The following is a 22,167-nucleotide window of genomic DNA, read 5'->3' on the forward strand; positions in this document are numbered from 1 at the left end:
AAAGATTAAGATTCTAATAGGGTGTGGTTGACTCTGACCATCCTGTGGTATGTGTGACAAGTCTGAAGCTATTTCATATAGTACTTGTGCTCTACCCTAGCTAAAACGTGCAGAAACCAGGAGATATACCAGGGAACGTCTCCGAGATACGGCGTCGAAGGTCAATTGAAGGGCATATTCTTGCCGCAGGCAGATATGGATGTAGTCCGTCGTAATTCCCCCAGCAAGTATATCACTACATGACCATATTACTTCAAGGGTGCCACTTGTGGCATAGGTGAAAATTCACGCAATAGCTCTCTTCTAAGCCCATCGTTATGCCGAGCACCAGACAGTAACCTCTGAGCAACGGGCGCGCAGCCTGCACTGGCAGCAATGCACCAGAGCTCATATCCCCATTGCTGCTGAGCCATTTGATCTCTCATAAGGTCAATTAGCGCAAAAGCATCTTCCCAGTCGGGTCGACAGACACTCGATTCACGCCACCTGCGGATAATTAGGCCAAAAAAGTCCAGGTTTCGTAGCTGATGACCAAGTCTCGGATCCAGAAAAAGTGCCCTGAGCCTGGACATATCTCCCCATTGAAGGATTTGATCTGCTGCCTTCATGGCCGTCATCTCGAGGAAATTGCCATTGTCGAAATCAGAATCTCTGAGCATGACATGAAGCATATCTACAGAGCCATAAAGGCAGGTGATACTGAGGGGATCATATAGCTGGCTGTCAAATGGGAACCTCGGCGGCATCGCACAGCCTGGACGACGGTTTTGCTGAGTCCAATTGCGAATTCGGTTCGAGTCGGCTTGACACAACTTTTCGATGCTCGCTAGGCTGGGAAGGGCCTTAGCCGTGACAAGACGATAATATTCAGGCCAGTAGCATGACGCGTAGACAAAGAACTCGCCCAATCCACGCTCAGTCGGATTGAACCGAGTCATATCTTCTTCCCAAGCTTCCCACGAGCAATGAGAATTGTACTTGACTGGGTCTTTCTCGTCGTTGAACAAGTCGGACGCTTGCGGAAGCTCCGAAATCGCAATCTGCTCTTCAGAGAACACGAGTTTGACGCCTATCTCATCTAAAAGAAGATACCGCACACATATATCCAATATCAACGCTTCTGGACTTCTGAATCCTTGTCCATCGTCTCCCAAGGAGTGTGGACATTCTGTATTCGAATATTTTGTGGCCCAATTCTTCTTGATTAAATCCTTCAAGGACTTCTCTATGAGCTGGACTTGGTATTTTCTCAAGTCATCAAGCTCAACGCCTGCGATAAAGGGCTGAATCATGCTCATGAGCTTTTTATGGTCTACTAGCTTGGCAAGTTCGTCAACGGTGTTAACATTGCGAGCGGTATGCAGAGTCACGGCCCAAGACAACTCTAGTATGCTAAATGGTCTGTGGGTAATGGCGAGGAGCTTCAGAGCTGTGATGGCGAGTCCCCAATCTTTATGCTCATTGGGTGCACAGCGGGAAAGAAGGTCATTGTAGAGCTCAGAAACCTGGTCGGGAAGCGGTATGGCATCCATCTCTGTATATGGGGCACTTTCTTGTAAGATTGACTACAGCAGCGACTTAGTTTGGGTTCACCAATTTATATATTGATATACTGGCTGTTTCAAGAATACTGTCGATCATCGCTTCTTTGTTTATGTGTGGTCGGGTTAAAGATGCGAGATGTCTGCGCCCATCTAATGCCGCTCGACAAAGGAGATTCCTAGAACTTAGAAACTCTAAGCGCGTTAGAATCAAATATTTTATTGCTATGGATACCTACGTCCTATATCCATGGAAATAATGACAGTAAACCTTGGATTGAAGCGACTGATGCCCATATCCTTTGGTTGGCTTGGAGTACTATATATTGTTTGAGAAGTGAGTTTGGCAGCACATTCTGCCGAAAACTTTGCATCAACATAGGGACTAAAAAGCTCAAATTACTTAAAGTTGTCATGTTTCGTTGATCATTTCGTTCTCCGTAGAATAGATCTAGATGCATCCAGTGGGACTGATGCAACCATGGATTGTAGGGAAGCAATCCCACGGGTTGGGAATTCTCGGAAAGAGGCAGGGCTCTGACATCCCCCGCTTCCGCAAGTCACATGGCTTCCATCCTTTGTTGTAGTCACTTTCCTATCGACCATTTCTTCCTTTCCTCCAAAGCCAAATTGTGAAAGGAGGGGCGTCATTATCTGGCTTACATCTTCCAGTGAGTTGCAGAGTATGGCACATCCCCGGGTGATGTATTGACAAATTCGTGAGTAGCTAGATTCCAATGCCACAGAAGTATAATACCTTGCATTTCTGCTAACTAATGTAGATCACGCAACACTAAACCTTTCTTTGTTTCGCTTGATAAAGAAATACTTAGCTTCAAAGAGCTGCCGAACAGCTTCACTTACCAAACACAGTCGCTTCGATATTTTCTTATCATGTCCTGTTCAGGTACCGCAGACACGCCTACAATATCAGCATCGCCATTGCCTCTCAATTTCTTGGATTTACCTATCAAGATACGTAAAAACATATACAAACAAGTTCTCGTTTTACCTCATCCACTTCACATCTTCCAAGACCCAGGATGTCCACTGGAAGCTTTTGCACCCGAAAAACCCGGCTCATGGCTTGCATTGACCTACGTCAGCCGACAAATATCGGACGAGACCAGAATGACTTTGTATAGTATGAATCGGTTCATCTTCCACGAGATGGAGACGGCGTGTCGTCCAGGCACTCTCTTGGAGTCCTTCCTAAACTGTATCGGACCTAAAAATTCCGGGATCTTGTCTCATCTATGCATCAACTTTCCGGTCACCGAGCACATATCAGGCGCCTCTAGAGAGCCGAGACTCGCAGATGGCTTGCGAAGATTACAGCTATTACGACAAAGCTGTGCCAATTTGAAGACATTGGAAATGCTCATCTTTGGTCAATTTGCCAACATTCTGGTCGCAAATGACCAGATGAACAATGAGTCCATTCGGAAGATATGCCTGGAGGTCGATGCCCAGATAAAGGAAATAGCACCCCTAGATACCATTGTTGTCAGGATATATAATAACGGTACTCCAGCCGCAGTACGAGAGTTTCTACAAGAGCTTGGATGGATTGTCAAGTTTGGCGACGCTTAATAATTTTTCCTTACATCACAACAAGACAGATGAAACGAGAAAACAGCCGCAATTATAGTCAACTATACCCCAGTTCACTCAGAGCTCCCTCGTCATGTGCCCCAAAATTATGGCGGATCTACTTTGGACTGTTGACAGCAGTGGACGGGTACTAAGCCCCCAAAAAGGGGGCTGTAAGTTTTCCCCACTAGTCATGGGCCGACAATCTACCGAACGAGGTACAACAATCTACTAAACACAAGGGTAACGGGACAGCGCATAACTTGCCTGATGATGGCGTCTAACAGTATACGAGGTCAGGCACCCTCTTTGCAGTTCGGCATCTTGGCCTCGCGCTCATCCGAACGGCTGTTGGCAGTGGGTAAAAGAATGCTTGGCAAATCCGAAACTGCACGCTCTGCATAAGTTGGTAGGTAGCGGTCTGCAACCTCACCTTGAAAACGCTCCTTGTATCTGCATGTTCTGCCTCTGCAGCACCGAGACCTCCTGCTGATCCTCATATCTTAATCTTTGTAGGGTGAAGAATTATGGTTCGCCTATTATATCCACAAGGAGGCGAACCTTGCGGGAGGTTGCGGTGTCTCTACTGGCTCCTGACTCCAAAATTACCATCCCATTTAACGGACCTAAAATTTGCCGCAGTGGTGTCCACTGTTCAATGGCATCCACCAGCCACTGCCACAGCACTGGCCTTGTGCTGAGACCTTCCCCAGCCGGCCCCGCCACTAGTAATTCGCCTGCTGAGACTGCCTTTGGCTTCGACAGGCCAAGGGTCTTGGCCAGGTGCAGGATGTTGGTGCCTGGGATGCTTCCGAAGCAAGGTCAAATTTGACCCTTGTTATTAATGAAGAGTGTAGGGAACAGAGGCTTTACACTGTGGGTGTCAGCCTGATGAATTGTTGGCAGGACCCTTCCCCGAATCCCGCACAGTGGCAATTGTTATCTCTGGCCCGGATCAAATCAGACTAACCCATACTAACACAAACTCATTTAATCTTCAGGAAGATCCAACGACGCTCCCCTGAGCTGATTGGATTTGGGTGCCTGAGCGTTGCTTATCGCCCATCGCGGCAGGGTCTTGGCGGGTACAAGCGACCCTTTCCAGATCAGACTAGCGTCAGGGTCAGGGACCACGCTAGTGGCCAAACCAGAGTGGATCGGCAGCCCGCTAGGCCCAATACCGTTTAGCCATACCCTCTTGGTCGGGCAGTTTCCTGTTTCAAAAGTGCCCCTTAATGTTTAGGGCCGAACTAGTGACATCCAATGTAGGGAAAGAAAAAAGAGAGACATGCTGGTTTAAAAATAAGCATGACTCGGATATTAGTGATGAGGGGACGAAAAAAAGGGAAAGCAAAGTGTTTGCCAACGCCCATGTGTGGGTTGGATGCCATGGCTCTAAATTAATTGAAAGGAAAACCGTCATACCCTCTCGTTCTTCTCCTCTCCTGTCGTTTGTTCTTCTCCGTTTCATCTCGTTCCTGTCTTTCTCCTGCTCCCCTTCGTTCCCTTGCCGGTGGGCATCAAACACCTCGTGCGATTCGATCGCACTGCCATTCATTCAATAATCGTCACTCTTTTTTTCTTGTGGGGAACAGTTGGATATTCGACAACGCCATTGTAGGGTTCGATCTCTCCATTTAGATCCCTCTGTTACGTTTTATCACATTCGGGAGAGATCCTTGACCCGCAACTTGACCCGAGTCGCTCCGCTCATTGCAACCAAGATCTCTGGGGAGTGGTGACCCTCGACAACACAGCCTGCCATCATGTCACTCTTTCATGTACTGGCGCTGCTGGTAGCCAGTCTTAGTCTTGTTACCGCTCAGACTTTCAGCAACTGTAACCCACTCAATACAACATGTCCTGCAGACGCAGCCTTAGGTACCAATCATACCTGGTACTTCAACTCTACCCTCGACGACACGATCTGGAATGTCACCAACGGCAATATTGGCATCACCGATGAGGGTGCGGAATTCTCCATCGCCCAAAAGATGGATTCGCCCACTATGCAATCTAACTTCTTCATCTTCTTTGGCATTGTCGAGTCTCATGTCAAGATGGCCAAGGGTGGTGGTGTAGTGAGCAGTGTGGTGCTCCAATCGGATGACTTGGACGAGATTGACTGGGAATGGGTGGGATACAACACCAGTGAGGTACAGTCCAACTATTTCGGCAAGGGCAACAACACGTCTTTCGACCGGGGTGGCTTCCACTACGTTCCTAATGCCGACACGGAATTCCATAACTATACCACCTACTGGACGAGTGAAAAGGTCGAGTGGTGGATTGACCAGCAATTGGTCCGCACACTGAAGTATGAAGATGCTGTGGGTGGCAAGAACTTCCCCCAGACCCCCAGCAACATCCGCTTTGGAATCTGGCCTGCCGGCGATCCCAGTCAGCCTCATGGTACCATTGTATGGGCAGGTGGCGAGATTGATTACTCGGCTGGCCCGTACACCATGGTAGTTGAGAAGGTTCGCGTGCATGACTTCCACACCGGCAAGGAGTATACGTACTCAGACCATTCGGGATCCTGGGAGAGCATCAAGGTCGTGTCGTAAGTAGCTCCCTATAGCCAATTTCTCCCACTATACCTACAATACTGACTCTCCAATCCTAGTGGTAATTCGACCACCGTGGAACAGCTTAACAAGCCTCCTCCGAAGTCACTGTCCGAAAAATGGAACGAGCTACCAAGTGGCGCAAAGGCTGGTGTCGGCATTGGCGTAGCAGCTGTCGGAGCCAGTTGTCTTGCTGGTTTCATCTTCTTCTGTGTGCGGCAGCGCAAGAGGGGCCGTCTCGAACATGCCCTGAACGACGCGAAGTGGGATTCCGAACGGACAGAGATGAACAACTTCCAGTCCGAGTGGAAACAAAGCGAATGGAAACATAAGGGCTACCAGCCAGTCTCCTAGCCGGCTGAAGTATCCATTTCGAAAATGACCTCTGTGTCCATGACGAAAACGATAAATCCAACCTTTGTTCCAGGGGTGCCAATCTTACCTCTTTCTGTGGGGATTTGTATGAAGCTTCTGCGTGCCCATCACACCAATGCGGCGAAGCAATCCATACCAGCGCCTGCTTTGCTGGCCAAGGTCGCGCTGGAGTTGTTCTTGAACCAGATTGAGTGAGCACCATGATCGGGAGAGCGGCGCACTATCCTACTTTTACTGAGTTATTCTTGATCTTGTTCATATTGTTCCCATCATCTTCTTCAGTCCTGTTGCCCTAGGACGAGCGTTTATTTCCTCTTGTATATATACCAACTTGCATTTAAAAGGATTCTTTCTGCGCTATGCAGATTATTTCTTCTATGTCTTTGCGAAATCAGCTAAGCACCCTGACTGATATACTGACTAGCCCCGTCGGCCTATCTCTGTAGTATAGTGCTTCCATCGTGATGCAGACCGAGTCATACCGCCGTCTGTCACGTCCTGTAGCGCGCCGACGATCATCTACGGTGCTCTACTAATTTTACTATTGATGGGTGTATTATCTCTGGGCATTCGCATATGCGGCCGCTTCAGCACGGTGGACAGGCCTCGAGACAGAGCGATAAGGTTGTGAACCGGGAACACGGTTCAAGACGGAGATTTAATGACGCAAGGATGCTTGTTGAGTGAGATGCGGTGCAAAAAAGAAAGTATTACAACTGTCGGATGGCAAAAAGGAAAGAACGATCCCGGTGCGACTCGAACGCACAACCTCTAGTACCGGAAACTAATGCGCTACCATTGCGCCACGAGACCAGTTAGATAGCAAAGTGGGGCGATTATGACTGATCATACGCACATACCAAGCATCATGGGGATCCACCGAAACGCAAAAGTGGCATAAAAAGAGAGCATCCATGGATCGTTGCTTTTACTTACTTTGGAGTTGTCACGAGAGTATCTACTAACCTTAGCCATCGGTCCGTTGTCACCGATCTCCGTGTCCGACATACCGATGGACCGATCATATGCCCCCCTTTGCTAATCATAATTCATGCCCCAGCTATGAATAGTAAACCTCCATCTCTGGCTGGCCGAGGTTCCCGCTAGTGCTTACAGGCCGCGGTAGATGCGCTGGTTTCTCCATTACTTACGATCCCGTCCTCTGGACTCATTGATCTACATTGGATCATGATCCACTCTCATCAGCCCCATGACGTTCGCCACTAAGTATGGTTGCCCTGGTATGCACTGCAGTCGGGCGGCCTTCGGGCTGGGGATTCCCTTCCGCATATGATGGCGTGGAGTGATGATGACACTTCATCTGCACTGGACTTATGCACCATCATCAGGCATACGTTCCCCCCGACCGCGATATTTTCAGAATTCTACGAGGTATAAAGTCTCCTTTCTGCATGTGTCTGTCCCCTCTCAAGTTCAGTTCGACTCATCATCAAAGTGTGTCTCCGTCAGGTGATCTGTGGTCGCTGAGAGAAACTTAAACCCCGTGTTGTTTGTTCCACCAGACCTTTTGTGAGAACTAATCATCTTCTCCATCAAGAGCTACTAGTGCAATTGGCACCAATCCATATCCAGACACCATCATGAGCAGCGTAAAGCATGTTCCTATCCCAGGCCCCAAAGGCGTTCCATTTCTGGGAAATGTCTACGATATTGACCAGGAGATGCCAATCCGAAGCTTTGAGTTGCTGGCAGATCAATATGGTAACCCCGCCCTTACCCCTCCACAATGTCATTTTTGCTTTTTCTATCCCTTTTGCGTCTCACTCCAGAGTCAGCTAGCCTTGACTCTTTCTTCCTCTCATTGAGATGATTATCTCTGCTAACTGTGATGCATCTGCCAAGGTCCAATCTACCGCCTGACCACTTTCGGCGTGTCGAGAGTGGTGATTTCTACTCAAGAACTCGTCGACGAAGCGTGCAATGAGGAGCGATTCGCTAAATCGGTAGATGGGGGCTTGGGCCAGCTTCGCCATCTTCTTCACGATGGTTTATTCACAGCCCGGTACCCCGGCGAAGAGAATTGGGCGCTTGCGCACCGTGTCCTTATTCCTGCTTTTGGGCCCCTATCTATTAGGGCCATGTTCGATGGTAAGCAGCCCATCGCCAATTGTACCCCTATTGCATCGGACTAATGAGTTGTCAATCTGCCACAGAGATGCAAGACATTGCCAACCAGCTCGTCATGAAATGGGCTCGACAGGGACCTGAGACTCCCATTGTGGTCACGGAAGATTTCACCCGCCTAACTCTCGACTCCATCGCTCTCTGCGCCATGGGAACCCGCTTCAACTCTTTCTACCACGATAGCATGCACCCTTTCGTAGAAGCGATGGTTGGTGGATTGCAGGTAGCTAGCTATAGGGCACAGCGGCCATCTTTGTTAAATCAACTGCCCACAAGCGATAACAATTCTTTTTGGAACGATATTTCTTATATGCGGAATTTGGCGAAGGATTTGACCGAAGATAGGAGGAAGCATCCATCAGACAAGAAGGACCTGCTCAACGCTCTCATCCTTGGCCGAGACCCTCAGTCAGGGAAGGGCCTCAGTGATGAGTCAATCATTGACAACATGATTACCTTTTTGATTGCAGGTAGGTACTTTGTCTGAGTTTGGTCGTTGTGATTTATCATGTTCTGACCTTTTTCTCCCTCAGGCCACGAAACTACATCTGGAATGCTGTCCTTTGTTTTCTATTATCTACTCAAAAATGCACCTGCGTATAAAAAGGCACAGGAAGAAGTGGACAGAGTGATTGGCCGACGGAAGATTGCCGTGGATGATCTCCCCAAGTTGCCGTATATCAATGCGGTCATGCGAGAAGCACTACGCCTTAACCCCCCGGCGAGTGCCATAAAAGTCCATGCGCATCCGACTAAGAACAAAGAAGACCCTGTGATCTTGGGCAATGGAAAATATGTTCTTAACAAGGACGAGCCAATCACGGTGCTTCTCCCGAAATTACACCGCGACCCCAAGGTCTACGGTGCGGACGCCGAGGACTTCAAGCCGGAGAGGATGCTGGATGAGAATTTCAACAATCTCCCTCGGAACGCCTGGAAGCCTTTTGGAAATGGCATGCGAGGTTGTATTGGGCGGCCATTTGCCTGGCAGGAAGGCTTACTGGCCATTGCTTTGCTGTTGCAAAATTTCAACTTTCAGCTGGATGATCCAAGCTATGACCTGCGGATCAAACAGACACTCACTATCAAGCCGCAGGATTTCAAGATGAGAGCTACTCTCAGGCATGGGCTGGACCCGATAACGTTGGAGTCAGCTTTGAACAGTGGATCCGTGCCTCCTGAATCTTCCAAGGTAGCTAGCAGGGAACGTAAGAAAGACGCAGCCCTTCCTGAGGGAGACATGAAGCCGATGCACATTTTCTTCGGTAGTAACACCGGAACCTGCGAGGCTTTGGCTCGGAGATTGGCAGATGATGCAGCCGCATGGGGATTTAGTGCCAAGGTCAATTCGTTAGATTCCGCCACTGAGAATGTTCCGAAAGGAGATCCTGTGGTTTTCATCGCTGCATCTTATGAAGGCCAACCCGCTGACAATGCGGCCCACTTTTTCGAGTGGCTAAGCGGAGCGAAGGATAATGAATTCGAGGGCATAAATTATGCCGTATTCGGTTGTGGACATCGTGAGTATCCCTTATCACTCATGTGTTTTCTATTCTATGTAACTCGCTGATCACCGTATGAAGATGATTGGACTGCTACCTTTTACCGGATTCCAAAAGCCATCAATGAGCTGGTGGGCGAGCATGGTGGGAATCGCTTGTGTGATATTGGATTAGTTGATACCGCCATCGCCGACATGTTTACTGATTTCGATAACTGGAGTGAGTCGGCATTATGGCCTGCCATAAGTGCGAAATTTGGCTCCAAAGCTCAGGGTCAGGCTGGCAAGAAAGCCAGCTCAGGCCTACAAGTCGAATTCAGCTCAGAAAAGCGAGTGACAACCTTGGGTCTTCAGCTGCAGGAAGGATATGTGATTGAGAACCAACTCCTAACAGCACCCGACGTTTCAGCGAAACGACTGGTGAGAATCAAGCTTCCAAGCGACATGACCTACCAGTGCGGTGATTACCTTGCCGTGCTTCCCGTGAACCCAACGAGCATCGTCCGTCGAGCAATGCGTCGGTTCAAACTGCCTTGGGATGCTTTTTTGACTGTTCGCAAGCCATCCCAGAGCCAAAGCGGACCGTCAGCCATTCCCATTGACACCCCTATCTCCGCCTTCGCTCTCCTCTCCTCCTATGTTGAACTGTCCCAACCCGCGTCCAAACGAGACCTGATTGCTCTGGCAGATGCAGCCGTGGCCGACGAAGAATTCCAGGCCGAGCTGCGATACATGGCCAACAGTCCTAGCCGCTTCAATGAGGAGGTTGTCACCAAACGCCTCAGCTTGCTGGACATCTTGGATCGTTATCCTTCCATCGGCCTACCGCTCGGCGACTTCCTAGCCATGCTCCCGCCCATGCGAGTACGCCAGTACTCTATCTCATCCTCACCCCTAGCGGACCCGACAGAATGCTCAATTACGGTGTCCGTGCTCAACGCACCCTCTCTCTCCGGCACAGACGAGCCGTACATGGGCGTAGCCTCTACCTACCTTTCCATTCTCCAGCCTGACGAGCGCGTTCACATCGCTGTCCGTCCCTCCCACTCAGGCTTCAAGCCCCCCACCGACCTGAACACGTCAATGATCATGGCCTGCGCAGGAAGTGGCTTAGGGCCTTTCCGCGGTTTTGTCATGGACCGGGCTGAAAAGATCCTCAGCCGAAGCGACTCTATTACTGAAAAGCCCGCCCCGGCTATTCTCTACGTCGGCTGCCGCACCAAAGGCAAGGACGACATTCACGCAGAAGAGCTCGCTGAATGGTCTCGCAAGGGTATCGTCGACGTCAGATGGGCATACAGCCGTCCCTCCGACGGCTCTGTAGCCCAGCACATCCAGGACCGGATTACAAATGACCGAGACGAAGTTGTCTCGCTATTTGAGCAGGGGGCTAGGATCTATGTTTGTGGAAGCGCGGAACTAGGCAAGGCTGTGCGCCAAGCGTTTAACAATATCTACGTTGATGTGAAGAAGGAGCGTCGTCGGATTGCGTTGGAAACGAAGCAGGAAGATGTCCCACCTGAGGTGAATGATGAGGAGGTTGAAAAGTTCTTTGATCACTTGAAGGCGAGCATGCGTTATGCGACTGACGTGTTTACTTGAATACACTTTGGATACGCTGCATGTGTTTACACCTCTGCAGTGGTATTGTGTCTTGCTTGTTTTTGGGCAAGTGCTCGTCTCAGTATCTAGTGATAAAGGCAATCTATTATTTTGCGGTTAAAAGAACAGAGTAACATTCATGAATTGGGTCTAAGAGGTACCACAATGTCCATTTTCTTTCGTATTACCGCACATATATCACCTGTCCGACAGCCAGGACGGTTCTAATCACTCCTCCACCTTGGCTACTTCCCTGAAACAAATGCGTTTTGAAATAGCCAAGATCAATCCACAGAACAGATTACTACTACGGTATGAACCACACTTAAACGAGCAACTGACCATCCATCTCATTGACAATTTAGGTACACACCACAACCATCGCAACAAAGAGAACTACCATGTAAATTTCATATCCTCGTATCCTGACCAGCAAGCATGACATCATCACATCCACCTAATCCCATCATCCATCTACCTACTTCTACCCACCCATCTGTGTATAACCCGTGTCGACCATCTTTCTAAGCAAAGAACTGCTTAAACGAAGACGGCGCAGTCGGCACAGCCGCACTAGTAGGAACAGCCGAGCTGGTCGGAACAGCCGAGCTAGACGAAGGAGCCGGGAGGTTCAGACCACCGGGCGAGAACGCCAACGGAGTCGGAAGGCTAAGAGAGGGCTCGGAGTCCGACGCAGAGGATGAAGAGCCGCTGTCGCTGTCGCTGTCGCTGGAGTCGGAAGAGCTGCTGCTGCTGCTGCTGCTACTGCCGGTAGGCTCGGGAAGGCTGATGCTTGGGAAGGCGGCGCTGGGCTGGGGGGCACTGCCGCTTGCTTCGGGCTTGGGGGCGTCGCCGCTGGGCTGAGCCGGGGCAGAAGAGTCGGAGGAAGAGGAAGAGGAAGAGGAGCCGCTGAAGGGGTTAGGGAAGCTGCCGGAGGGTTGGGAAGGGCTGGAGGAGTCACCCCCGGACGAGGAGGAGCTGGAGCCGCCCCCGAGAGAGCCTAAGATACCGGAGAGTCCGCCGAAGGGGTCGCTGCTGGAGGGCTGGGAGGAGCTAGAGGGGCCGCTGGAAGACTGGGAGGAGTCGCCTCCGAGCCCGCCAAAGATACCGGAGAGGCCGCCGAGAGGGCTGCCGCTGGAGGGCTGATCAGAGCTAGAAGAATCGCTGGAAGAGCCTCCGAGGCCGTTGAGGAAGTCGGGGATTCCACCGGAGGAGGATGAGCCGCTGGAGGGCGAGGGAGAGCCACCGGACTGGGAGGAGGATGAGCCACTACCACCAAGGCCGGGTAGGCCTCCGAAGGGGCTGGAGGAGTCGGAGGAAGAGGAGTCACCACCAAAGCCGGATAGGCCACCGAAGGGACTGGAGGATGAGCCGGAGTCGCCGCCGCCGAAGGATGGACCACCAGATGATCCGCCTTCAGGCCCCCCACCACCGCCGAATTGGCGCTTCTCAAATGGAAGCCCGGTGGGAAGGGTGATGCCGAGGCCGGACAGGTCGGGAAGACCAGATGGCAGTAGCTGAGACAGTCCCGGGGAGTCTGTAGGGAGTGCAGCACCAGAGGGCAAAGAGAAGGGCACGTCCCGGCGCTTCAAGCCTAGGTCGGACAGATCCGTAGGCAGAGAGAAGCTGGGGAGGCCTGAAGGGAGGGAGAGACCAGATGGGAGGGAGAGGCCAGTCGGAATTAGACCGCTTGGGATAGGGAACGGAAGGAGGTCGGAGAGATCCTGTCTCTTCTCGACCGGAGTCGGCAAGGCCAGGGCACAGCCCGCAAGGCACACCGGTGCGACGTGTTGGAATTTCATTGCAGTATTTGTTATCCTAAGTGTTGTGGAAAGAAAGTATGAAGAGCCCGAGAGCTGCGACTATCAAATTTGAAGGAAAGGAAGCGATGAAGCCTGATAGACAGTGGGTAGGGGACGTGGACCACGAGGATCCTTTATATGTCTGCCGGTGGGTGACGCTCGCGAAGAGGTGATATGCTGATAGGCATAGGGGCTCAACATGCCGTCCGTGAGGGTTGATCGGATGAGATCATCGATGAACCAGGTTTTGCAATGGGATTGAGCACGCGTTCCCAGATGATGCAAGCGGCATCTTACTATGGCGGGACAGAACCAACATCAATCCGCTTCATGAGCAAGTTTGGCTTCGGAGTCGGTTGCTGTGTCTGCTCAGATGCCCAACTCTAAATCGCAGGGATCTTGAAACACTGGCGGGCTCGGGGTTTTAGTCCAAGACAGAAATTGATCGATGCTCCCAAAAATGAGGCCGAACCGTTAGACCCAGGGAACTGACCCAGCCTTATTCGACACGTCCGTCATGGCACCACCAGTCGCTGTATGATGTTGATTAGCCAATTTACCCCAGATGAGCCCATGAAACATTCTCTGTGTGATGCATACTGACAAAGTCAGGGTCTTGAGGGAGTAAATTTCCTTGCCCATGTAAGCGCAATCACAAACGTGGAGAGCCATGGGTCTGGAGTCGTCCTTCGGAGTAGGCATGGGTCATGGTTAATTCAGCCGCCAATCGGAGCGAATAATCGCAACCATGTTCCTGATCAGCGTTCCAGGCATACAGGGCACTTTATCAGTGCCCGAGGTACATTCTGGCTGGTTGCGTCAGCCTTGACCCTATCCTTGAAGTGTTGACGGTCCATTGGCCTTTGTATTGAGATGCCTTGCTGCAGATGCCAAAGAATAGTGTGGAAGAGATCAATTGCTGCGGCAATTCCAGAAACCTGGTAAGCACAGTCATAAGTCCAGACTAGACAGCCCAACCACTTGTAAGAGAATAAAGCCCAAGGAGTAACGCCTGCCAGACCGTTGTCCGTCAGCTAAAATACTAGTGGTGGATCAAGGTTCAAGGTTGCGGGGAGACGGCACGGTAATCCTCCCTATGGTGGACGGTAGATGGCTTATCCGTCGTCTGGATTGAGTACGCGGCCCTGAAGGACAAGGCAATTTCCAAATCTTCTGGAAGTCCTATTCCGGAGACTCAAAAAGAAGAACAAGTTGGGGACGGGCAAATTGTGGGGCAATCGCAGGGTCGATCGGCGGATTTCTCTCCCACTCGTTGTGCCTAAGGCATTAAGGCATCATATAGGCCAATTTGCGCTGGGTAGGCGACCCTAACCTGCTACCTTCGTATGATACTTCATATTGTCTCAGTACGTACAAGGTCATTACTGCATTAAAGCAAGACCTGATGCAAGTGTCTGAAGAGCCAAGTCCCATTAAATTGTGATGAAACCAAGTGCCAGTGTTGTGTGTAGTTATTCTTTGCATATAAGTTTAAGAAAATAGGGATAAATGGGCAGGGCATATAATAGTACATACAATACGGCTACAAGAGACCAAAGAACATGACGCACTCAATATTAGATACGTACCGCAGACGTAGTAAGAATACTCTAATCCACAGGATCATTTAATTCTACAATCAACTATAACCACTGCTAGGGACATATTTGGTCCATGGGGACATGCTTGCACGGCCTGTCATCAAGCTCGAAAGCATCCAGGGGCTTCACAGGCTCATAGTCTAGCACAGCCTTTTCCTGATAATCGATAAAACGCTGAAGCTTACGACACTTGTGCCAGGTGCTAAAGTCAACCTGTGGTCTACTGTAGCCCTTTACCCAACTTCCTGTTACGACTCCAGCATCACCATTACATTGGATCACCTGCCTTAATATATCTATGCAATGATCTGCTGCATGTTAGGCATGACATCAAGAAATCAAGGCTCCTTACCAATGTGTGCGCGGGGTCTCCCTGGTGAGGTCAGAAATGAGAGTGGCTTATTCTCAGGCTGCATGTAGTAGTCATAATAAATGTACTGACGAATGAGATTGATGCAATGAAGCTGTATAATTTAGAAGTTTACCCAAAAAGGCCTATATCGTGATAAACGTTCATACCTGATGGAAAACTTCAATTCCACCAACATAGCCATTGCCGAGATGTGGAGGAGCTTTGACTTGAGTCAGTGGCTTCTTCATGCGAAGCATGTCATCAGCGGAGACTTGGATATTCCACACTATACGATGTTAGTACACATAATTGTTAGAGAAGGCTTTTGCCTACTATGTGTGATATTTTCCCATGCCTCATCCAGAGCAGGGTTCGGTTTTCCTTTCCATGGGTTCACGTCCTGCAGATCACCTTGGAACCTGATATCCTCGTACTCAACAAGACCAGCAAGGGGCGCTATATATGCTGGTAAGTATTCAAAAATATAGAGGAATAGATGAATACAAAACTAACAGTACGGCGAAAGCTGCGTAGCACAGTCAAGGTCGGTAGGGGTAGCTGGGTGCCTCATCCATCCTGACATCGCAATAAACAAACACAAAAAGAAGATAACAATATGAAGACTCCATATATAAGGAAATCGCCTTTTCGGGTAGGATACAGAATGACTGTCCTCTTCATCCTCGGTGAGCCGTCTAGACTCGTGACTGGACAATTCATAAAACTTGGATTGACTATGCATTCTAAAACAGATTCTTCAAGAAATTTAGGAGAGGCTTAAAGAAACACTAAATCGCAGAAATAACAAGGACTAACCATTTCGGATGAGCTGCCTCGTCCTGAACTTGAGGATTTTCCTAGGGCTAATTTCCACTCGTTGTTATTGCTTGTCGGCCTAGAATGCGGCGAATAATTCCATGATATATGGCAATGAACGGGAATTATTTGTCCTAGCTGGCTCTTAGTGTGGCAGCTGAGGAGTTATGACTGCATTAGCTGAAGATTAATGTGATTCGCTAATTTAACATATATTATCGATCTCCTTAGTTAGTCAAAACATCATTAATCTCATATCAATATGTGCTTTGTGATATGTCCCATTGTTGATAGGCACCACTAAGTCGTAGATAATCCCCTTATCATCAGATATTAGCTTTTCAAATGTCATGGTATCTCAAATTTTTCTGAGAATAGTTTTGGGCTACGAAGTGTCGTGCTAATCCAGCGCACTTACATGCTGCTTCATCAGGGGAAAGTATCCATTTTTTAGGCCGTTCAGAAAAAGTCAAGTAGGTAGCTTCCCGAAGCTGCGGTCAATATGTGTGCAAAAAGATTGCTTAGCAATACGACTATTGATATATGCCATGCTTTATTGATCAAGTTCTTCAGAGATCCTCTCCACTAAGCAATTGCTTAGCGACTCGGCGTATCCGGTTCACCAAATGAGCCCAATGATTGGAAGACATGTCACATACTGTCCACGGCCCCTGAAGAGCAGGTCTTCCTCAGTACCGTGGTAGGTTTGACCTGGAATCAACTGACCTTCTCACATAAATACAGCCACTGTCGAGGTCTGTCCCATATGCTTTAGGCAGAGGACTCCTGCGCCAGCACTCATTTGAAGCTAGGGGCGAAATAATAGCCATCCAAGAGACAGCTAAATACCTAGTAGGAGAGGTCAACAAAGGTGCACAAATATTACTACGCAATGGCCAGATTTGTGTGGCTAAATAATTTACAAATTGGCAGACGCATAAAGGCTAATGATAGAATCTCGAACTTTATCATGCTGATAGATATGTGAACTTCATGAGGGATCATGAGCCTCCTCCTGCACACTTCATTCCAAAAGGAAATATACATTTCATTCTTGAATAAACCCTGTGACCTGCCAAGTCAAGGCGCGCTTTCTAACATATGTTTTGCCCCTTGCCGAAGCGTACTCCGTACTTAGTATTCGTGCAGACAAGCTTTTGACCGTTTTGTTATGATACGTAAACTACTGTCAATATAGGTTTTTTTTTTTTTTTTTTATTTTAAAAAAAAAAATCAAAGCACTTCAGGTACTCATCTATTTGACGGTGTCTGGCTGCATCAGGCCATCAGCACTTGTCATAGATTTGAGAACTAGAGGACTATCGCCAGAAACAGCGGATAAAAGTCTGCAATAACGTGTCACTAGTCATGATGCAGAACTGGTTCGAATGCAGATAAGTGTACAAAGCCATAGTGAATTCACTCTGTGGCTTATCACATTTGGGGGGGGGGGGGGGGGAGCTTTCCTGTTCTGCCTACTGTAGGAATTAAACCGATATAACTATTTAATAAGTGCCAATAGCCACTTAGTAGCCGATATCATCTTCTTTACCAGTCTCTCCTTCCCCAACTCTCTGAAACCCAGGCTCAATTGCGCATCCTTTATCTTGCCGTCATACTGCGAAACTCCATCTGCAATTTCACTTGACAGGAAACAATGCAATTTACTTTCATTGCCTACGTCTTCTTTTTCGTCGCATTAGGAGCAGCCCTCTCTACTGGGCCAAGTCACAATAGGCCAACCAATAATTACCAGCTCCTGGGCGGCATTCATGTCATGGATAACCACGACAACCAAGATGATCGCCACATCAACGAGGGCAAAGGCAACCCCAGAATCCAGTTGTGATTGTAAGTGACAATGTTTGAGCTCGACATGTCAAAGTTCCTAATACTGACAATACCTGAAAATCAACAGCCGATCACCCCATAACTGGGCTTGATCGTTTTGGTGTGGTGGTACATATTATTGTATGATTATAGTGGATTTTGGTCCCTGTGTTTACGAGTGTATCTCCTCGAGGAGTTCTGGCTTTTGCCTTCCGATCTAGAATGTTACTGTTCCTTTCTCTCCTTGGCTCTTAATAATAACTCTTGTCGTGGCTTACTTGAAACCTATCCCAAACACGTGCAAATATGCAAAATGCCTGTAATATTGACACTGGATCATCTACATTTGACCTAGCTCATCAGATTTCCATAATCATAGGGAGTACCACTGACTCTCGACATCTGGCCAAATAAATGCCACGGAAAGAAAGCATATCAATTGACCAGGAGTTCCCTAGACCTCAATTCATCACACCAAGCTTTTGACTATAGGATCACCACTGGTACAAAATGGCACGACCACCTATGACTGCATAGGCAAACCCAGTCAGAGGAGAGTGAAACCTGAAACACACCTCGACCGTTCATGCTTCAGAACCAAGCTCCAATCAATGAATAGCTCCTCAAAATTATCCATCTGGCCTGTCATATTAATCATTTACCCATACTGGAGGGATAGATCTCATCTGCAGCGATGACTATGACCTGGACCATTGCAGAATCGATAGCTGTCAGATTCGACCAGGAGCGGTTTACATCCCAGACACTGAGGCTATCTGAATATGATGTATACACATCACATTGGGTCTTTTCTACTTCAACATAATATAGTTCTTGTATCCAATCGCCGAACCGGGTGTTTCACGCCCATGCCTGCCTAATGAGACTTAGTCGCTCTGTAACAGTGTGACAAATCTCCCAGTGAAACCAAAGCTGCCCCTCCCCAGCTGACATGTGCACTCCTTGACAATAGGGACGGAAATATTGACCGTTGATTCTAGATTAATGGGCATTCCTCAGCCTACTCATCAGTGTCTACGACTCTCCCGTTCTCATGACATGCTTCATACGTCTAGCGGATACTTATTGTCTAATCTGGCGTCAGACGTGAGTCTAGTTGCGTGCCTTCTTTTTATCAAAAGGAAAGACTAAAGATCATCGGCTACATTGACTACTAACATGTGCCAAGTCCTGGAAGTTTCGTGTTAAACCTTACACGTCATCAAGAGGTCTGATGCAAAAGGACATGCACTGACCCATTCAATGCGATTCTACCGGACATGAGCAGATGTTAGATCCATCGAAGGTGAGTAGAAAATTGCCAGGTCCCAAATTTTAGGCTTCAAGAATTACCATGAAACCCACAGGTGTTTCAGGTTCAGTAAAGAAAGATCATCCTTAAGTGTGGGGAACAACCAACCTAATTAGTCCCTTGGGCTAATCAGAGGTAGCACTGCGCAACAGTGCCCAGATGTGATGGGCGGTTGATCTTCTTCGGGGCTAGTTACTCTACTTGTGACTACGGGTAGGCTTACGATGGCATGATCTTAGACCGGAGTGTCGAGCTTTATCAGCGGAGAAGTCATTCCCTCGAGGAATGTCTGAAGATGTCGAGTTGTTCAGGGAAAACTGGACTGTTGATGACGAATCTTTGGCCAACAGTTTGGACCTCGGGAAGGACGCTTCAAGTGTCAAAGAATAGATGATTAGTACACCACCCAGGATACAATTGTTCAACTTCGGTGAGACGAGGTCCACGCAGTCGATAATTCTGCAAATTTAATTATTCTCGTGCGCCAATGTCGCCATAGTGCACAATATTCGCTAGTTCTATCGCTTGCCTTTTACCATGTATGTGTTAAATAGCCCCGACCTTCATGCATCTGAATGGTTGTATCAGCTGGTTCCGTGACTCTGGACAAACATAGCAGGCTGTACTATATCAGGGAGGACTGTTAACCCTTATAGTGATTACTTGTGGCTACCAGCTCAGTCTTCTGCGACCTTGGAGTACACCCAAGGACTACGTTCCCACTCTGTTCAAGAGTCCAGTACGCGGTGAATGAGAGGGCATTCGTTCATACTACTCCGATTGCCCGATACGGCAAGTTGCTGTGACTCAAGTCCCGCTATTGAGAGTGTTTCGGAGTCTTTCCGAACTCAATGAATACAATCACAATTGCAGTTGGATATTGAGAGACTCCAACCGATGCCACAAGCTGATTGGTTGTGATGCTTGGAAAGGAACCCGTTTGGTGTAACTATGGCCAATGGGAGAGCTTATGAAACTGACTAACAGCAACCACGTGACAGGAGGCTGAGATGGACCAGTCAGCGTCGAGAACGAAGAAAAATGAGATAAACGCAAAGTGAACCGTGCTTCGGAACCGCAATGGTTAGGTCTCGTCGTTGATAAGCCACAGAAACTTAGTTTAGGGACAGAAGCTTCTGTGAGTACAATATTCCTGCATAGAACTGGGCTGGATGATCACCCGCGCCCATGTCGATGTATTACTGGGCTCCGCTGACGCCATCCGCGCTATGATTGGCATCAAGATAGCTGGCTAGAACAACTCAGAAACTGACCCCTTGCAATCCAGGATAATCTCAACCACCAACCCTGAGGGTGAGCAATTCCTATAGCTATAGAACATCGGTTTGCATACCACCGACGCGTTAGAGCTTGCTTCAAAATGTCTCCAATCAAGAGCGTGGCTGTCATTGGCACGGGGCCTGCGGGCGCCATTGCCGTGGACGCCCTGATGCAGGAGAAAGCATTTGACCGGGTGCGCGTATTCGAGAGACAGGAAAAAGCCGGTGGGTGCTGGTATGTCTATACAGCTGCTACCAGAGGTTTTGGAGCAATTCTTTGCTGGTTTACGCGACCGATAGTTAATCGACACTAGGGTTTCGCGAGACGAGAAACAGGTGCCCTTGGATGTCGATAAGCTATCCACAAGGACAGCGGATACTCCTATTCCAGTTCCATCCGATTTGCCTGCGTTCACACCAGCATTGACCCAGCATCGCTTTACTGACTCCCATATCTACCCGAATTTGCACACCAATGTGGATGTTGCGACCATGGAGTATTCCCAAGAGTCAATCCCGACAATCCGCTCGGAGATGTCAATCGCGGTGCATGGGCCAGACACCCCTTTCCGTCACCACACCGTGATTCGGCAGTATGTTGAGGATCTTCTGAACCGCAATGGTTATCAAGATCTTGTAGAATACAACACGACCGTGGAACGTGCGGTCAAAAACCCTAAGACCGGTAAATGGGAACTGGTCTTGCGGCGGGCTGGCAAGCCGGGTGGGTATGACTACTGGTGGATTGAGACGTTTGATGCACTGGTGGTTGCCTCGGGGCACTTTTCTGTGCCTTATGTCCCCTCTATCCCCGGCCTGAAAGAATGGATCGACCAAGACCCAGAGAGCGTGTTGCACACGAAGCAGTATCGTGGTCCCGAACGCTATCGCGGAAAAGTATGGTGCTATCTAGACTCTAAATTCACCAATCGGTGTTAACAACATATAGAAAGTCGTCACCGTTGGAGCTTCTGTGTCTGCAGCAGATACAGCAGTCAGCCTGATCGGCTCTGCACAATCCCCCATCCACGCTGTGGTCCGAGGTCGGTATAATCCTTATTTTGGGGATTACGCGTTCAGACACCCGTCAATCAATCGCAAACCACCCATTTCGCGCGTCTCCATTGAAAATGGGCAGAGGACGGTGTACTTCGAAGATGGAACCACGGTCTCGGATGTGGACTACATCATCTTCGGAACGGGTTTCACCTGGGCATTGCCCTACTTGCCGGATATCCCGACCAGAAACAACCGTATTCCGGATCTATACCTGCACGTTTTCCACCAGAACGATCCAACTCTGGCATTCTTGGGAGCGGTATGTACTCATGCTCATCTTGTCACGTATCGAACGATTCAAGCTAATATTCGAACCAGGTTGGCGCCGGATTGACTTTTAAGATCTTCGAATGGCAGGCTGTGGCTGCGGCGCGGGTCCTGGCTGGCAAGGCCCAATTGCCACCCTTGAAGGAGCAGCAGAAATGGGAACAAGATCGGATTGCAAAGAAGGGCGATGGGCCTGGGTTCAGCGTCATCAACCCGGACTTCCGGGAATATTTTGAGACCCTGCGTAAATTGGCGGGCAACCCCAAGGCAGGCGAGCCGGGGCGTGTCCTACCTCCCTTTGAACAGGAGTGGCTGGATTTGTTCAACGCTGGGCATGAGCGCCGGATTCGGATGTGGCAAAAGGCCAACGAGGCGGCGGCGAAGAGTAAATTGTAGATGATGCTCATTCGGGATTTGGTTCTTCTTTACGGACTATTTTGGCACTAGTATAGCGCTCATTGCTTAGACGTGATATTTAGGCTATATAGACCGGGTCACATGGTCCCCGACTCCGTTTCAAGCGT

At 49.0% G+C, this 22,167-nt stretch overlaps 7 protein-coding genes and 1 non-coding gene across 8 annotated transcripts; 4 read left to right on the forward strand and 4 right to left on the reverse strand.

The window, feature by feature from the left end:
* Window positions 1-248: 248 nt before the first annotated feature.
* Window positions 249-1,532, reverse strand: BO87DRAFT_437946 (NACHT domain protein; the record flags this gene model as incomplete). The annotated part of the gene is made up of 1 exon (XM_025627871.1): window positions 249-1,532. The coding sequence occupies one exon, from the start codon at window positions 1,530-1,532 to the stop codon at window positions 249-251; it is 1,284 nt and encodes a 427-aa protein (XP_025484570.1).
* A 649-nt stretch (window positions 1,533-2,181) lies between these two features.
* Window positions 2,182-3,344, forward strand: BO87DRAFT_412055 (uncharacterized protein). The gene is made up of 2 exons (XM_025626479.1): window positions 2,182-2,260; window positions 2,324-3,344. The coding sequence occupies exon 2, from the start codon at window positions 2,436-2,438 to the stop codon at window positions 3,132-3,134; it is 699 nt and encodes a 232-aa protein (XP_025484571.1). The 5' UTR covers window positions 2,182-2,260; window positions 2,324-2,435; the 3' UTR covers window positions 3,135-3,344.
* A 1,102-nt stretch (window positions 3,345-4,446) lies between these two features.
* On the forward strand, window positions 4,447-6,438 carry BO87DRAFT_403058 (glycoside hydrolase family 16 protein). The gene is made up of 2 exons (XM_025625735.1): window positions 4,447-5,697; window positions 5,761-6,438. The coding sequence occupies exons 1-2, from the start codon at window positions 4,901-4,903 to the stop codon at window positions 6,053-6,055; spliced, it is 1,092 nt and encodes a 363-aa protein (XP_025484572.1). The 5' UTR covers window positions 4,447-4,900; the 3' UTR covers window positions 6,056-6,438.
* A 379-nt stretch (window positions 6,439-6,817) lies between these two features.
* On the reverse strand, window positions 6,818-6,889 carry BO87DRAFT_t28. The gene has a single exon. It is a non-coding gene; the product is annotated as a tRNA-Arg (tRNA).
* Window positions 6,890-7,677: 788 nt separating this feature from the next.
* BO87DRAFT_382171 (bifunctional cytochrome P450/NADPH--P450 reductase) lies at window positions 7,678-11,324 on the forward strand (the record flags this gene model as incomplete). Its single annotated transcript, XM_025624592.1, has 5 exons — window positions 7,678-7,798; window positions 7,940-8,185; window positions 8,251-8,691; window positions 8,755-9,741; window positions 9,805-11,324. The coding sequence occupies 5 exons, from the start codon at window positions 7,678-7,680 to the stop codon at window positions 11,322-11,324; spliced, it is 3,315 nt and encodes a 1,104-aa protein (XP_025484573.1).
* Window positions 11,325-11,848: 524 nt separating this feature from the next.
* On the reverse strand, window positions 11,849-13,126 carry BO87DRAFT_421263 (uncharacterized protein; the record flags this gene model as incomplete). Its single annotated transcript, XM_025627046.1, has 1 exon — window positions 11,849-13,126. The coding sequence occupies one exon, from the start codon at window positions 13,124-13,126 to the stop codon at window positions 11,849-11,851; it is 1,278 nt and encodes a 425-aa protein (XP_025484574.1).
* Window positions 13,127-14,781: 1,655 nt separating this feature from the next.
* On the reverse strand, window positions 14,782-15,821 carry BO87DRAFT_297961 (oxidase ustYa family protein; the record flags this gene model as incomplete). Its single annotated transcript, XM_025619036.1, has 5 exons — window positions 14,782-15,038; window positions 15,080-15,191; window positions 15,247-15,365; window positions 15,413-15,535; window positions 15,593-15,821. 5 exons carry the CDS (start codon window positions 15,819-15,821, stop codon window positions 14,782-14,784), a joined length of 840 nt encoding a protein of 279 aa, XP_025484575.1.
* A 4,273-nt stretch (window positions 15,822-20,094) lies between these two features.
* On the forward strand, window positions 20,095-22,152 carry BO87DRAFT_372316 (monooxygenase). The gene is made up of 5 exons (XM_025622253.1): window positions 20,095-20,175; window positions 20,326-20,552; window positions 20,632-21,214; window positions 21,267-21,635; window positions 21,695-22,152. The coding sequence occupies exons 2-5, from the start codon at window positions 20,419-20,421 to the stop codon at window positions 22,037-22,039; spliced, it is 1,431 nt and encodes a 476-aa protein (XP_025484576.1). The 5' UTR covers window positions 20,095-20,175; window positions 20,326-20,418; the 3' UTR covers window positions 22,040-22,152.
* Window positions 22,153-22,167: the final 15 nt, after the last annotated feature.

The sequence above is a fragment of the Aspergillus neoniger genome (assembly GCF_003184625.1).
Source record: "Aspergillus neoniger CBS 115656 unplaced genomic scaffold BO87scaffold_2, whole genome shotgun sequence".
Lineage (NCBI taxonomy): Eukaryota > Fungi > Ascomycota > Eurotiomycetes > Eurotiales > Aspergillaceae > Aspergillus > Aspergillus neoniger.

What these genes read in the sequence shown, in the direction of transcription:
- BO87DRAFT_412055 (XM_025626479.1), top strand. Translation starts at nt 2,436, where the DNA reads ATGTCCTGTTCAGGTACCGCAGACACGCCTACAATATCAGCATCGCCA.
- BO87DRAFT_403058 (XM_025625735.1), top strand. Translation starts at nt 4,901, where the DNA reads ATGTCACTCTTTCATGTACTGGCGCTGCTGGTAGCCAGTCTTAGTCTT. An exon ending in GAGAGCATCAAGGTCGTGTC is followed by an intron (nt 5,698 to 5,760) that starts GTAAGTAGCTCC and finishes CTCCAATCCTAG; the next exon opens with TGGTAATTCGACCACCGTGG.
- BO87DRAFT_372316 (XM_025622253.1), top strand. Translation starts at nt 20,419, where the DNA reads ATGTCTCCAATCAAGAGCGTGGCTGTCATTGGCACGGGGCCTGCGGGC. An exon ending in GAAAAAGCCGGTGGGTGCTG is followed by an intron (nt 20,553 to 20,631) that starts GTATGTCTATAC and finishes AATCGACACTAG; the next exon opens with GGTTTCGCGAGACGAGAAAC. An exon ending in CCGAACGCTATCGCGGAAAA is followed by an intron (nt 21,215 to 21,266) that starts GTATGGTGCTAT and finishes AACAACATATAG; the next exon opens with AAAGTCGTCACCGTTGGAGC.